The sequence below is a fragment of the Periplaneta americana genome, chromosome 16 (assembly GCF_040183065.1).
Source record: "Periplaneta americana isolate PAMFEO1 chromosome 16, P.americana_PAMFEO1_priV1, whole genome shotgun sequence".
NCBI classification, from domain to species: domain Eukaryota; kingdom Metazoa; phylum Arthropoda; class Insecta; order Blattodea; family Blattidae; genus Periplaneta; species Periplaneta americana.
In genome coordinates this window covers 55,061,934-55,079,484 of record NC_091132.1, presented here as the reverse complement: position 1 = coordinate 55,079,484, position 17,551 = coordinate 55,061,934, and the positions used below count along the sequence as shown (strand labels likewise).

General features: G+C 36.6%; 1 protein-coding gene across 2 annotated transcripts in view; it reads right to left on the bottom strand.

The window, feature by feature from the left end:
• Positions 1-11,375: 11,375 nt before the first annotated feature.
• LOC138716287 (synaptotagmin-C-like) overlaps positions 11,376-17,551 on the bottom strand; it is a 29,014-nt gene continuing 22,838 nt past the window's right edge. For both annotated transcript variants that reach the window (XM_069849218.1, XM_069849219.1), the window contains exons 4-6: positions 16,602-16,746; positions 15,762-15,956; positions 11,376-14,414 (exon numbers count right to left, since the gene is read on the bottom strand). In XM_069849218.1, the coding sequence (XP_069705319.1) occupies positions 14,290-14,414; positions 15,762-15,956; positions 16,602-16,746 (465 nt within the window). In that variant the 3' untranslated portion in view covers positions 11,376-14,289. The remainder of the gene's footprint in view (positions 14,415-15,761; positions 15,957-16,601; positions 16,747-17,551) is intronic.

Below are 17,551 nucleotides of genomic sequence, written 5' to 3'. Positions count from 1 at the left end.
CGTCAAAATGTCCTGAATTTTTGTGTTGCTGCTATGGAAACCCTATGTTAGCACAAAGTAAACTGTTTTTTTTTTTTTGTTTATATTTGTTGGGGAACCAAAGAATGAAAAGAAACGCGCCTACTTAGTTACATAGGTAGTGAAAAATCATTTGGTATTCCTCTAAGCGTTCTGATTACCTCTCTCTGCCTTGTCGAAGAAGATTAATGGTTCATTGTTCTGTGGAGACAGAAGCCTTGTCACTGCAAGCAGAGAACTAACCGTTCGTGACTTCTTAATTTGTATGTTCTATTTATGTTGATGATTTACTGATTTACAGAGGAAGACTAGCAATCATGAAAATATGTTTCGAGATTTGAATGAAAATAATACATTGCGGTATTATAATAATTCCACGTGTTTTGTTACTGGCGTAGCCAGCATTTTTAATTTCAGATGATGGCTTATAAGGGGTTAGGTACAACTTACAGCAGTAAATTTTTTTGAAATATTCAACATTTTTTTCCTCCATTACTGTATAATGTACAATAATGAAAATTGGTATGTGTAAAACACTGTCCTCCTGCTATATGGAAAAAATATTTCTACGATTTAAAAAAAATATATATATATTTTTTTTTCCAAAATTTAAAATGGTGCCAGTTCACTGTGCAGTGATGAAGCGTTTCTCTCATAACTCATAAAATTTTTAACTTTTTCATGTTGTCTCTCTTTTATTTTATTGCTGAAACTCATCTTTACAATATCATGCTCCTTCAGCTACATTTCTTAATAAATAATATATTTTTTTTATTTTGTGTTACAAGAAAATACTGATATCTGACCATTCTTTAAAACGAATTTATTTTTTATTAGACAATCTAACAAAGGTAGATTTTGTATCATATTGTAGATAGGACTGCATAAATACACACAAAATATTTCATCGCAGAATGTTGGATAGTTTTTGAGTTATGATGGAAAAACTTCATCACTGCACAGTGAACTGTCACCATTTTGAATTTTGAAAAAAAAATATATAAATAATTCTTTTTAAATCGTAAAAATATTTTTTTTTTCATATAGCAGAAGGACAGTATTTTACACATACTATTTTTTTTATTAATGTACAAGGTACAATAATGGAGAAAAAATGTTCAATATTTCCAAAATTTTACTACTGTAAGCTGTACCTAACCCCTTAAGTGGGTAGACCTTTTTTTTTATGGAAGTAAAATTGTTATTGGTCAAGGCAATGTTTTTAAGTAGTGTATAGGGTTTCTCTGGAGGAATGTCAAATATTTCGGGATAATGTACGGTAGTTTGGATTAACCTACATCGATTTAACCTGATATAAGTTATGTATGTCTGAAGTCCAACGGTTGGGGAGAAATTAAATGGAGCAATACTGTAACGTTTTGCAGTTCCGTTTGCTTTACTATCTTGACGTGTTACACCAGATTTTTTGCACATGGCAGCATCTGAGCATCACAACTCCAGAGCAACACACACAATTGAATACACGTCACTTGACTTTAATTCAGACGACGTTTTCCCAATCGAAGGGTTCCATCTAACTGTGTGATTTCCGTGTTTACAGGATATTATCTGAATCTGGCACGCTACCAAATGTTTCATTGAGGTCGGAAAGAGAACCGGTATCAGTAAAATTCATGGAATCCATAAGAAGGCCAATCTTAGTAATTATTTGTGTTGTGTAGTCTAATTATTTTATTTTCTTACTGAATTTGTACTTGAATATGAAATAAACTTATTGGAATAACACAAGATGCAGCATTTTCAATAATGTATCTTATCACAATATTTTAAAACGTAGAAATACGACTATTATGCTTCTCTTTATTTAAAAGTTCTCCCATCAATAACTTCCCAACCGTTACATTTCGGACATAGATGTATCAGGTTAAAATATGTAGACCTACACAGTGTAATTTAACCCAAACTACATTATCCTGAAGTATTTTACATTCCTCCTGAGACACCCTGTGTATTAATACTGATCAGTGTGCCAGTCATTTTGCATTTGCGTACAATCTAGCAATGAAGCAAATATGAAGTAGCTAGGGATAGAATTTAGAGAGAATTTAATAAAATTAAACAGTGAACAGTGCTCATTTTTAAACAATGACAAAATAAGATGTAAAATATTTGCTAAAAAATCGACAGCTACCTACATAACTTTACTGATCTGCATAATTTAACGTAGAATTGTACAACAACACGTAAATGCGATCCCTGTCGACAGGTATAGACTATTACTTTACTGTTTTATTATGTTTATATCTTTATGTAGAACTAGTTGTGGTGATGCGAGAAATGAAATGAGGTTGTGAATGCAATGATTATTTATTGGACGAAAAATCACGACACTTGCCTTTTACCCTATAGTTGGGAAAAACCTCGGAAAAGACCCAAACAGGTAAACAGGCCAAAACGGAATCGAACCCCGCACCCGAGAGCAACTCAGATAAGCTGATGACTGTAACAGGTCAGCAATACATATGTAGCTAGCCTATATCTCTACACCAGGGGTCGTCAGCACAGAGCACCCTAGGGCTAGCATCTCTTACCTGCGGAGAACACAGTGCTCAATGGTGCACTCGTAGCTGCTAGCGGGTATGCTCTCTACCTCTTCCTGCTGCACGACGGTGTACACGGGACGGCACCGCTTACCCTTTGCACATTTCAGCGAGTGCTGACGACCACTGCTCTACACTGTACTTTCAAGTCAAAGGACAACTACACTATACGGTATTAGCCTATACTAGAGGACACAAATAATACTAGGGGGCACGGACTGCTCTCACACGTAGGCCGCTTGGTTGGGCCCATTGTGCTGCTCTGGATGGAATGATGTGGATGCCCTAAGGCCCTGCCAGTCTACGGATCCCACTACGGGCCCCGAACTACCTTTCAACCTGCAGAATCCATTTATCTTTCCCCATAGGCATCACCTCGCTCCCTCAACCCCTATCCCATGAGGTACCATGAGCCCAGATGAGAGCACAAGATACATAGCACTACCACCAGCAACTAATGACCAATTATCATAGGGTCCAAGTTCGTTGGCAGACAGCCATATAGCTTACACATATGCATGCACCCCTATGTAATAACGGACTCGTTCGGGCATCTTATCGCATGTGACGTAAACACATCCTGTGAGTGCAAGTGATCTCGAGTGACTTTAGAGTTCACTACAATAGGAGGTCATGGATTATAAAAGAAATTGGAACTAAAGGTTTCACAAGCAAAGAAGCAAGTTTTGACAGCCCCGAACGTATATTTTTGAACTCCCTTCCATCCACTCCCCGGATCCTTCAGTCAATGGGAATTGGATATGACACTCGCCTTTCTGGCGCCACGCATGTAAATGTAAACGATGTTGCCACACAGGAAGCGGACGCAATGTTGCATATAGATATATTCCCTAAGCTTATCTGCCCGTCCGTCCACCCGCCCGCCATCCAGCTGACTGTCATCGGAGTGAAGGAAGGGGGAATACTGTTATAGGCATCCGACAAGGAAAACTCAGTGCGCAGAAACCAGCGGGCATGACTGTCTCGCGCAGATGACGTAAGCTCCCGTTCCCAGCATGCTCTCACGTCTACTGTAGGGGGGTAAGAGGGGTATAGCATGAGCGCTGCGAGGAGTCCGAACTGAGTTTTCCTTGTAGGTTACCTATAATTATTGCAGCGCCACGCTCTGGCTCTATACGTTCCTCGTTCTTTACTATAGAGGCCACAAGTCGAATCTTTCTCCGCGTCCACTGTAGTTCTTTGTTTTCATGGTACCAGGAATGATGTCAAAGCTTACATAAGAACCTTTCACGCCAAAGCATTACAATTATTGGACAGTTACTCAACAACAGACCTACCAGCAAAATTACTTTTTAGAAATCTTTAGGAATTTAGTTGAAATTATTTATAAACTCATAGTATCAATTTTGTTCAAATTCAATTTACTCTGAACATGGAAGAAAATAATTTCAGTATCAACAGGACATTATTTACCATTTTAATAAATATGATCTAATTTTGCTATGACAAACTATGTGTGTTAGTTTGTTGTCGCAGAAAATAAAATGCAGGAAAAACAAGTGAGTAAGAACTAAAACTCATTGTTGGATTGGAAAATAAGAAACATGTGTTCAGATATTTTAAGACAATTTAATTATTTGTCTGCAGATGACACTGAAATCCCATTTTTTATAAAATTGTTAGTTGGTTTGTTGTTGCATAACTCCGTTCAATTTGTCTCTCCTTAAAGGTGATTAAAGACGCTTTACGTCAAAACATGAATATAAGAATTATTATGAAAACCGTAGAAATGCAATTCTTGGAATATGTTTCTGGACACACGACCATAGACGAAATTATCAACGGATATGTCATAAAAATGTAATATAGTGAGCCAAAAAGATTGGAACATACAAACTCAATTGATACCAATACATCTTACTACACACGATAATGAACAAACAATGAAGTACCGGTAATGCATTGCAAGCTAACAAAATTTCGAAATTTCCTCAAATTCCTAATGAGACAAAACAGGTAAATTAGCCTGCTACATATATAATGATGATTATTATGATTATAATGCTAATTAAATGATGATGTAACCTGGATCCTAAAATTCAAAGCCAAACACAAAATTGAAATTCATCTCAAATCACACAATAAAATTTATAATTATAAATTATGTAGTAATACCATTGAATGTTAACTTGTAACGCAAGAAGCTCAAGCTTATCAGAGACTAATTCAATGACGTGTAGAAATAGTGGCCAGAGTGGAAAGATTTTTGTACTACACTGCTGAAGACATAGGTTGTCAATAACTTAATGAGATTCACTTTGTAAGGGGACAGCAAAGAATGAAAGCAGATATTCTAATTCACAAGTGCATTTAATACGACATAAAATGTAAATTTTACTACCATTAAAACTAATAAGGTGTAGAAATAGGAGTTATATAGGCCTAAGCCTGGATTTCCTCTCGACTCATTCTAGTTTTAATTTAAAAACGATTCGCCTGTATGAAACACTGAGACTTCCCGCTAAACAACCGTGTTGAAGAAGTTGCCTGTCATTCAGGATATCAAGACGACTTCCAGCAAAAAATATTCTAAATTCATTATGGATCGAGGCCAACGAAAGATATGACCAGACACGTTATGTCACGTGACGAAATTGGTGTTTATTATACAATGTGCTCTTTATCGCACGATTTGTTTATATTTTAAGTGATTTCTGGTTATTTATATACGGATGTAATATACCGGTAATCTGTAATTCACAATAAAATTAACTCTATACAGCCGCTACCAAAAGTTTTAGGACACCTCTCCATAAGTGATGTTTTACTCCTGTCATACTTATGTGAAACCCCCTGATGTTTATACAGGGACCAAATGCTTGCGAAAAGTAAAGTTTTTACTGTACACCCAATCTGTCTATCTTCCAAACTGTGGATTATATAACAATTTGTCTGTTATGAAACTTATTTAAAATTACATATTTAATAGGAAAAAATTAATTACTCCAGAATTAGTTGACTTACAAGCAAACATTCTGATGGGGGCAGATAAAAAAGTTATTTTTTTCCTTCACCAAGTTAATAATGTCAAAAGAAGTGATTATACAAATTTTGGCCACTCGACCGCAATTACGAGGACCGTAAAAAAATTAATTCGCCAGGGGCCGTTAACAGAAAGAAAACACACTTTCAATGGAAAAATTTATTGGAACAGACACAGCAATTGTTGAGCTATTTTTCAACATATTTCCCACCGGAAATCGAGACATTTGTCATATCATGGGATCGAAAGAGAGGTGCAGACGGCTGTGAAACGCTGGTTCCAATCCTAAGAGGCTGACTTCTACGACACAAGGAGACAAAAATTCATCTCATGGTATGACAAATGTTTCAATTCCAATGGGGGATATGTTGACAAACAGCGCAACAATTGCTGTATCTGTTTCAATAAATCTTTCCATGCAATTGTGATTTTTTTCTGTAAACTACTCCACGAAAAATCACTTTCTGGACGGCCTCGTAATTGCGATCGAGTGGCTAAAATTTGTATAAGCACTTCTTTCGACATTATTAACATGGTGGAAGAAAAAAAATAACTTTTTTATCTGCCCCCATCAGAATGTTTGCTTGTTAGATCAATGAATTTTGGAATGGAGTTGGATATTATCTCCAGTCATTCTTCCACATCCCAATAATCTGCGACTTCACGTCCACACTCACTGAATTTCGACATATATTTTATTTTTTTTAAGGAAGAAATCCAAGCTTTCTACACTTGTCGCAAGTTCCACAGCTGATTACTAAAAATGGAGGCAATAAACTGATTGCCCAAAGTTACCAATTCCCAATGTTATGGTGTAAATGGCAGTGGCCTACCCGGGACCATTTGCCGCGAATTTCAAGCTCAAGAGAATTTTAGAAAATGGCAATTTTCCTAAACAAACAAAAACAATCTGGATTACAATGGCTGCGAAAACTGTCACGAATTTTTTAGACAAAAATAAATAATTGCAAAAAACGTCTATGTCTATGTCTAACTCTATTCCAAAATTCACTGATCTAAGTCAATCCATCCTGGAGTAATTAATTTTTTTCCTTACAAAATAACCTATGTAACTCTTTAATAAATTTCACAACAGAAAAATTGTTATATAATCCACAGTTTCGAAGCTAGACAGATTAGGTATGCAGTTAAAATTTCACTTTTTACGGGCATTTGGTCCTTTTATAACTAAATATCAGGAGGTTTCACGTAAGTATAAGGACAGGAGTGAAACATCACTTATGGTGGGGTCTTCTTAAAACTTTCGGTAAGGACTGTGTAGTCATACTTTACATTGCACGATCTACATGGAATGTCTTCTGCTTTTCTTTATTGAAAATTTCTCTTTTAAAGCAATTATTTAAATATTAAAGAAGAATTTTATGGGAAAGACAGCGATGAATTTCAAAAGACTGTTAATTTTAGAATGATTGCAAGCTAACTTCCATTTATTAAAAATGATTTTAATGGAAAACTGTAATAAAGTTGTCGAGACTGTGGGGTTTTACATAGCATCCTTATACCAGGATGAGATTTTTTCGAAGTGGAGCGCGAGACAGTGTGGATGCATTAGCAGAAAGCAGAATGTTCTCCGAAAGTTATCGAAATATCTGTTTTGGAAACTTATTTTATGAAATATATAAATTTAAATACAAATTCCTTCCACAACTCAACGTCTATTATGCAACATCACTCCTGCTCTTCCAGTCAAGTTAAACGACACAATAATCCCTTTTTCTCCCTGTGTTAAAAACCTTGGAGTTTACTTTGACACGCATTTAAACTGGAATTATCAAGTAACCCTTATTATCAAAAAAGTGCTTTCCATACTACATTCCTTAAACAGCATTCGAAAATTCCTCCCGCTATCACTCAAGAAAATACTAGTGGAAACACTAGTAATGCCCCACTTCGATTATTGTGATTCTCTACTGACCGACCTCAATGTCAACCAGTCGCAAAGATTACAACGTGTTCATAATTCTTGTGTTCGCTTCGTCTGCGATGTCCGTCGCGCTGACCACATTACCCCATCCTTCCAAACTCTAAACTGGGTACGGCTTAACGAACGTAGAAATTTTCATTCTCTTGTTCTCCTTTTCCAAGTCCTTCACACCTCTACACCTACCTACCTTGCCTCCCGTTTCAGTTACCTGTCATCATATCATAATCTCTTCACACGCACGCAAAATAGCCGCATACTAGCCATACCAACACATAAGACTTCATCGTATTCATCATCATACACTATCTCGCTTTCGCGCTTGTGGAATACCCTACCCAGTGACATCAGAGACTGTCGTAATTTAGTAGCGTTCAAAAGCAAACTTATTAAGCATTTTCTTACTGCGTAGATTAGGTTTAATTTTTACTTAGTTAATAATAATAATAATAATAATAATAATAATAATAATAATAATAATAAAATTTTCTCTCTTCTTAATTTTTACAATGAACTGTCTAGCTTTTATTAGTCTGTTAATTCTTTTAATACTTTGATTTTTATTGTATTTGTAAATTCAATATTAATTCTAATTCTAATTATAGTTGTATTCTTTATATTGTAGTTGTAATCCCCTGGTAGAGGGGAAGAGAAGGCCTGATGGCCTTATCTCTACCAGGTTAAATAAATAAATAAATAAATAAAATAAATAAATAGCGCAATGTAAACAAACCTAAGTGTTGGCGCAAATATGGCAGCGTGCGAAGACCAGACTTATCAACGGACCATGGTAGAAAGTGCACTGCCACGCCATCTCCTATTGTACACCTTGGTAGAAAGCACGGTCTCTAGATGTCGCTATTTTATGAAATATATAAATTTAAATACAAATTCCTTCCACAACTCAACCATACCACAATGTAAACAAACCTAAGAGTTGGCGCAAATATGACAGCGTGCCAAGATTTTTTAATGCATAATTAATAACGAAGTGGTATCAAAAAACCACTAGATTAATCGTGCGAAGACCTGACTTATCGACGGACCATGGTAGAAAGTGCACTGCCACGCCATCTGTTACTGTATACCTTGGTAGAAAGCACGGTCTCTAGGTGTCGCTATTTTATGAAATATATAAATTTAAATACAAATTCCTTCCACAACTCAACCATACCGCAATGTAAACAAACCTAAGAGTTGGCGCAAATATGGCAGCGTACGAAGATTTTTTTAATGCATAATTAATAACGAAGTGGTATCAAAAAACCACTAGATTAATCGTGCGAAGACCTGACTTATCGACGGACCTTGGTAGAAAGTGCACTGCCACGCCATCTCTTACTGTACACCTTGGTAGAAAGCACAATCTCTAGGTGTCGCTATTTTATTAAATATATAAATTTAAATACAAATTCCTTCCACAACTCAACCATACCGCAATGTAAACAAACCTAAGAGTTGGCGCAAATATGGCAGCGTGCGAAGATTTTTTTAATGCATAATTAATAATGAAGTGGTATCAAAAAACCACTAGATTAATCGTGCGAAGACCTGACTTATCAACGGACCTTGGTAGAAAGTGCACTGCCACGCCATCTGTTACTGTACACCTTGGTAGAAAGCACGGTCTCTAGATGTCGCTATTTTATGAAATATATAAATTTAAATACAAATTCCTTCCACAACTCAACCATAACGCAATATAAACAAACCTAAGAGTTGGCGCAAATATGGCAGCGTGCGAAGATTTTTTTTAATCCATATAATAACGAAGTGGTATCAAAACTACTAGATTAATCGTGCGAAGACCTGACTTATCGACGGACCTTGGTAGAAAGTGCACTGCCACGCCATCTGTTACTGTACAACTTGGTAGAAAGCACGATCTCTAGGTGTCGCTATTTTACGAAATATATAAATTTAAATACAAATTCCTTCCACAACTCAACCATAACACAATATAAACAAACCTAAGAGTTGGCGCAAATATGGCAGCACGCGAATACTTTTTTTTTAATGCATAATTAATAACCAAGTGGTATCAAAACCACTAGATTAATCGTGCGAAGACCTGACTTATCGACGGACCTTGGTAGAAAGTGCACTGCCACGCCATCTCTTACTGTATGCATGAATTCCTTTGAATTAAACGGTTTCGACATGGATATACAGAGTGCTCTAAAATACCCCTTACAAACTTCTAGGACTTGTTAAGGGGACTGAGTAGATAATATTTTGAATTGGAACCCATGTCCGGAAACGTACCGTTTCCGTGCTACAGCCGTTTGAAAGCAAGCACTGCCTGAGCGTACGTCACGTGTCTCAACAAGTAATAGCTTCGCGATTCGTCCGCCTGTAGCGTTACATGATGAGGTGTGCTTACGTCAGATCCTCCATGCCCTCCACGATCACCGGATTTGACTCCATTGGACTTTTTCCTCTGGGGTCATATGAAGAGTTTGGTTTATGAGACTCCTGTAGAGACAGCAGAAGCTCTGGTGGCACGAGTTGTGGTCGCTGCAGGAGAAATTGCAGATACACCAGGTGTGATAGAGCGCGTTTACCAAAACATCATTCGTAGGTACAATGCGTGCAACGAAGTTGGTGGTCGCCACATCGAACCGCATTTGTAGTGGATTTGAATGTTAACCATCATTTGAAAAGGACAAAAACAGTTAAGTTGAACTGTAAACAAAAGTGTTTGTGACTAAATGATTCAGTTTCCATTTTGTTTTTTTGGTTATTAATGAGTTGAATTGTAAAACAAGTGATGTACTGGGTCACGCCTCATAATAAAATAAATTACTTGTAAAAGTGGTCGCGTTGAAAACATGTTTTCAAACGGCTGTAGCACGGAAACGGTACGTTTCCGGACATGGGTTCCAATTCAAAACATTATCTACTCAGTCCCCTTAACAAATCCTAGAAGTTTGTAAGAGGAATTTTAGAGCACCCTGTATAATATTCATCCATGGTTTCGAGTTGTTAAGCAGCCAGCTCGCAAACGAAAGAGCTGAAGAGTTAGCTCGCGCCAAAGAGTCGGTTGGACCCATTTGGGATACACATATTAAAATAGTACATGTAAGAAGACATTCTCTATTCTTCATTCACTAAAAAGATTGTATCTTTATTCATATAAATTAAAACAGATGCTAGTACGGACACTCATTTTACCTCACTTCGATTATTGCGACGTTTTGTTCAGTGATCTCAGGATTCATTCCTCCCAGGAACTACAGCTTGTTCATACCGCGTGTGTCCGCTTCATTTGTAATGTTCGATACTATGGCTGGATATATATATATGTCACCTTCTTTCGAGACGTTATCATGGCTTAGGTTACAAGAGAGGAGAAATCTGCACTCGTTTTCTCCCTTATTTTGAATTATGTACACTTCATCCCCTTATTACTTATTCGCCCGTTTTCTCGCTATCATAATATCAATACTCGAGGCCTATTTTCAACAACGATCGTATCTCTGAATATGACGAGTGGTCGTGCTTGAATTTATTTACAAGTAAATAAAGCGGGGGGTTGCTTTAGGTAAAAAATTCAACAATTTTTATTATCGCTTATACTATTATTATTATTCAACTATGCAATAAAAAAATTACAAAATGTAACAGATATTATCATACGATTGTAATTAAATTATGCTGAAATTGTGTAATTAAAGTTATTGTAAAATTAAACAATAAATTTGGCACATTATATAATACAAGATATTATAAAATTTTAGTCCCAAATTTTCAAAACCTAACGTGTCCATTTTCAAAAAATACACTTCACACGCCAAAAACTTACATCTTTGCAATAAAAATATATTTTCTGTGCTGAAATATATATATATTTTTGCTACATTCTTATCAATTTTCACAGTAGAAAAAATTCGTTTATTACAGAGACACATATTTGTAGCATTTTCTAAAAAGTGACATGTCAGGTTTTGAAAGTTTGTTCCTTATTTATAACAGCAACTATTAGGAAACTACTCAGAAATTGCTGGGGAAAAGATGGTCATCGCGTAACTTCAGCCGTCGAAGTACCGCGGAAATCGCCAGTGTGTTACATTTGTTTAATAAGTGCCGCTTACTGATGGACAAACCCATCATCTTCTCACTATTCTGACATGATATGCATTTCCATGTAAAAAAATGGCAGGGGGTTCGGATAATAATGGCGTGGAACGTTTAAGTGGTTCTTGGTTGGGTGATTGTATGACTTTGGATGTTTCTAGGTTATGTTATGTACGAAATAAATTAAAGATCATTATGCATGTTGCATTATTAAGAATTATTATATTGAATATTTTTACATTATTTAACGAAGCTGTATCAACTACGAGATTATTTAGCGTCGATGGGATTGGTGATAGCGAGATGAGGCTGAGTATCGAAACCGCGCCCGAGCGCAACTCCGGATCGGCATACGAGGGCCTTAGCCGACCGACCTACGCCGGTGTGTCTTTTATATGGGTTGCTTCTGTCAGCTGCCAATAAGAAGTAATGATATGATGCGGGTTGCATCGGCGCGCTTCCTCTGAGTAAGATGCGCGTAGAGTATTACAGAAATGGTAACGGACATTTTTCCCGAATAGATGTCCACTGAAACGTTCCACGTTAAAAGCGTTATGTTCTTGAAAACTCTTTTGTAGAGTCTCGATTATCCGAGTTTCGATTAACCGAGGTTCCGTGTTATCAGAGCCCAAATCAAAAAAGGAAATAACGTAGGCCGGTCACGCACGCATAGTTCGTACGCGCATTCCCGGCTGGAAGCCGAATGTTCTGTATATTGCTTTTGTCTTTACCATACATAACTCGTTGGAGTAACGAATACTTATATATCTTTTTTAGCGATTTGATGTGTGATTGATTTACAACGCCTGGCTTATTCGAGATCTTCCGAAAACCAAAATCTGTGCTGTATTAGTTGTATAAATGTCATGTTTCCCCGATAGCAAAGTTAGCGGCCAACAGCGATTAATTTTTATTTTGAGCAAAAATGAATGGAATTTTTTTGCCCTCTGGTATCAGATTTTGTTTCTTTTATAAGTTATAAACATAAATAGAACTTACCGTTTACATATCTTGCGGTACATCTTGAGAGCAATGATGACATCAGTGGACGATAGGATGAAAGTAAGAAAGAGCGCTCGTTTATGGCAAACTACAATGATCACATATTTCATCTCATGTTGTGGCTACAATATAGTTATTGTGATGTACCGAAGTGCATGTGATATTTCCGTGCAGGAATTCTGCGTTATCATATGATGAAGGATGGATAGAACAGATAAAAATTCTCTCCGGCACCGAGATTCTCGTCGGATCCCGGCCACTTAATCACTCGTAATGAGTGCACCTCTGTACATAGAGCGTTGGACATTGTGACACAGTACGCGAGGGTAAGCCACCAAAGGGAAAACTGAGAGGTAGAACTTAAACTGAGGGTTAATATTTGAGGAGAAAAATTCGCTCCGGCGCCGGTGATCGAACCCGGGTCCTTGGTTCTACGTACCAAGCGCTCTGACCACTGAGCTACGCCGAATTCAATCCACAGTACCGGATCCTTTGTGGCCTGACTCCAAATTAGGGATATATATATATATATATATATATATATATATATATATATATATATATATATGTTGACGTATATGTCCAATGTCAACTGCCATTATACTAGGAGCGCACTCAGCTGAGTGACTTGTTTGGTCGGGATTCCGCAGTTACGTGCACTGTAATCTGTACAGACATATGCACTGTAGCTATGAGAGTATTATAGATTTATTAAACTGAGGGGATTCGATTCGCAATCGGAACTGGAATCCGGTGTGGCTTAATGGGTAAAGCGTCAGCACGTATAACTGAAAACACGGGTTCGAGTCCCGGTGTCGGAGTGATTTTTTTCTCTGTTCTATCCATCCTTCATCATACAATATTGTTGTTGTTGACTAAATGCTGAGTTCTTGGCAATAAAGCCATTAACTATCTTGCTCTCTAATTTTTCTCACAAACAATGGGTTTAGAGGAAATGGATGGACATCGCTGAAAATAATTTTGATCCACTTCTTCTTGAAGACTGCACAATAGAAATGAGTGTAATGCATGCGCAATACGCACCAACAACTTGCAATCTAACGGTCGCTATCGCTCAAGACAAACTGCACAATATGAACTTCCTTTTCAAAGGACGCCATGCTAAAACTCTCTATCGCCCTTAAAAACTGATCGCTGTCGGCCAGGAAAGCGTGGTAACAATTGAAGGGGGCAGAGCCATAGTGGGCTAAGCGCCATTTATTAAAAACGGAGAAAGCAAGGGTTAAAGTTAAGTGAATACCATAGTTTAATGAAGATTAACATATCATTTAGTTTTAATGTGTATATTTTATATTACTTGCTATGTGTTTCCATTGAATTATGGTAATACTTCATTTTAATCCTTGTTTTCTACTGTCTTAGTAAATGGCGCTTGGCCCACTATGGTTCTGAACACTTCAATTCGAAAAAATACATGGACGACTTATGAACAAAACATCCATAAAGATCACTCTTCATTCAGACTAAAAAAAAAAAACATATTAAGTCAATACTTCCATGTTCATGTAACTAACGATAAGAATGGAAGAAATTCCATTGCAGACACAATAAGACTCAAAATTTCATCTCTACCACTTGCATAGATTCAGTTCTCAAAATTGTGTTGCTCATCGCAGATCGTTTTACGTGTTGGCTGTCAGTGTGTTTGTCACCCATGGAAGACTTCAGTGAAGGTTGTGGCTGTGTGTAATCGTGCGTGTTGGAGATTCGAACGCTCTCTCCCAGTGATCTGAGCCAGGTCCACCTACTTCAGGCCCGAGCACAACCCTGCCAAACACGGTCTTCTTGCCTGGAGACGAAAAAAGTCCAAATTAATTCACATAGTTTCAGATGCTGAAATACCATTTTGTCGACTGCTGAAAATACAGCACGACATTTTCTGTGCGATTTCTCCATTATATGATATGATATACAGTAAATTGACATGTTCCCGTTCCCTATTCTAGCTGTGAAGCGATGTAATAAGAATTTAACAATTAATCTGTGACATTTATTTATTTTATTTATGTATTTATTTTGATAATAATTGTAACATAAAATATAATATAAACAGATAAAACTTTAGCTCACCCCTGAAAGAGTAAAACTCGTGCTCAAGGGCGGATTCCTGAATTTAAATTAAGAAGTAAATTTTTTTTTTAATTTTTAGTAGGTTATTTTACGGCGCTTTATCAACATCTTAGGTTATTTAGCGTCTGAATGAGATGAAGATGATATGCCGCTTAAATGAGTCCAGGGTCCAACACCGAAAGTTACCCAGCATTTGCTCATAATGGGTTGAGGGAAACCCCCGGAAAAAACCTCAACCAGGTAACTTACCGGGAATCGAACCCGGGCCACCTGGTTTCGCGGCTAGACGCGCTAACCGTTACTCCAGGTGTGGACAAGTAAATAATACAATTTGTCTTATATCTACTACACAATAGTAATATATAAATTTTAAATTTACAATTTTTTATTATTTATAAAATCCATACACAACTTTTTAAATTTAATACTAGAACTATTAGAACTGACAAGATTAGGATATTTAAATATAAAATTATTTGGCCCAAATTACTACTATGATTAAATACTGTAACAGTGTTGCATTTTGGTTCAAACAATCTTAAAAAATTCGTACCTTTTGTTGCATAACTATGAGAATATAATTCAAAATTATTTCGATTTTTATGTATGAATTTTATTAATACAATACATTAAATTTGTTTTATTTTAAGAACATTAAAGTCTAAAAATAATTTTGAGATGGAAAATCAATGGGTTTATGAAGACATATTTTAATTATTTTCTTCTGCAATAAATAAAGTGGATTAAAATTGGTTTTAAATAAGTTACCCAATCCTGTAATTCCATACATAATTACCGATTGAAATAAAGTTAAGTATATTGTGCGTAATAAACTTATTGAGAAGTAATTCCTCAATAAAACAAAATAATATATTATTTTACGTAATTTATTACAAAGGTAATTAATGTGTTGGTACTACTTTAAATTATTGTCGAAAATTATACCTAAATACTTAACTTCAGAGGACTCCTTAATATAATCGTACATTTACATTGTATAAGGCAACAATCAGAGTTATGTAATTTAATACTGGATAATGAACATTGTATCTACATATACACTCACCTAACATTGGCTTAGTGCATAGGCTGAACTCGCATCTGAGATCCTCCCTATTCTGAGGCAGTTCTACATCAAGTATCGAGTTGTCTTTGTCAGGTTGAAAGTGGACAGATATACTTGGAGGGAAACGACGAGTTTTGCTAAACTTGATGCTTCTACCGCCGTTTTCCAGCAGGTTTAACTTCACGTATAAGAGAGCTGCAAAAAGCAAATATATTATGAAAACCAATACTTATTTTGTAAACAAGCAACTCAGAAAAAAAATATATATAACTATAAAAATGTAAATAGTGACAGTCATATGTCATCATAAAATTCAAGAATAAATTGTTTCCGCATCTTTGGTCTCCAGATAATTCTAAAATGAATTCCACTATCTGTTTAGTCTCCCAAGATATATACCCTATATTTGGGCCAAGGCTGTCAGTAAACTGGCTGCATTATAACAAGCCAACGTTGAGTTACACACTAGATCATATAATATGTAATAGATAGGTCATCGCTATGTTAAAATCGTTTGCACTTTGAAAAGAACCGTCAGGATCGCCACCCGTCCGCCGTAAACGAACACGAGATGGCAGTACAGTCGCTAATGCAATTCAAATGGGAATTATGACGTGACTCCTTATGTAACAACTAGATGGCAGCGTAGTAAACCTGACAAAAGTTGTTAACGTCAAAGCCTATAAGGCCGATCTATCTGGTATATATGATCTAGGGTTACACCCATGCTTCTTGCTCAATACATTCAAATTACACAAAGAAAATACTTACTTTCGATGTCTAACAACATGTCTTTGGTTCCAAAATTCAAATTACTAGAAATTATGTTGCATTCCTTACCTTTCTTTTGTTCATATTCCCGAGTAGCTTCCAGGCTCCAACGTAATTTACTTACTCCTAGAGTAAGTATGTCAACTTCTCCTTCCTCGGCGTTTCTTGGAGTGTAGCACAGAGACACCTCCAGCTGGTTGTTTCTTTCTTCTATCTGCAAAAGGAATGCGTTGCACGAATACCGTACGGTAATACCACAATCTAGTGTATACAGTCACGAAGCTTGAGTTTATGAGGGTGCTAGGAACAATAGACTGTGCTGGTACTATTTCGCAGTGTCTCTAATGAAGCGATAGCAGCGATCCTAGTGGTTAGCAACTATCTATGGATGCATATTTACTATGTATTGAGCTTCGTGACTGTATATAGTAAACTGTGGTAATACGGTATGCGGCAAAACAAACGACACTGAAATTACTGCTCATCTGTTGTCCACGTTTCCCTAGCAACGAAGTATTTATTTATTGCATATTAGCCATACCCATGCACTTCGCTGCACTTGTTAGAAATAAATATTATTGACTTAAACCTAAATACAGTTTTGTAATTTTTTAATGATTAATAGCTTTTTATATGTTTTAAGTCACTTGGACTCTCACTTTGAGAGAGAAACAAAGATTAAGGGTGTTTGAGAATAAGGTTCTTAGGAAAATATTTGGAACTAAGAGGGATGAAGCTACAGGAGAATGGAGAAAGTTACACAACGCAGAGCTGCATGCTTTGTATTCTTCACCTGACGAATCCAGAAATGCATATAGAGCGTTAGTTGGGAGGCCGGAAGGAAAAAGACCTTTTGAGGAGGCCGAGACATAGATGGGAGGTTAATATTAAAATGGATTTGAGGGCGGTGGGATATAATTGTAGAGACTGGATTAATCTTGCACAGGATAGAGACCGATGGCGGGCTTATGTGAGGGCGGCAATGAACCTCCGTGTTCCTTAAATGCCATAAGTAAGTA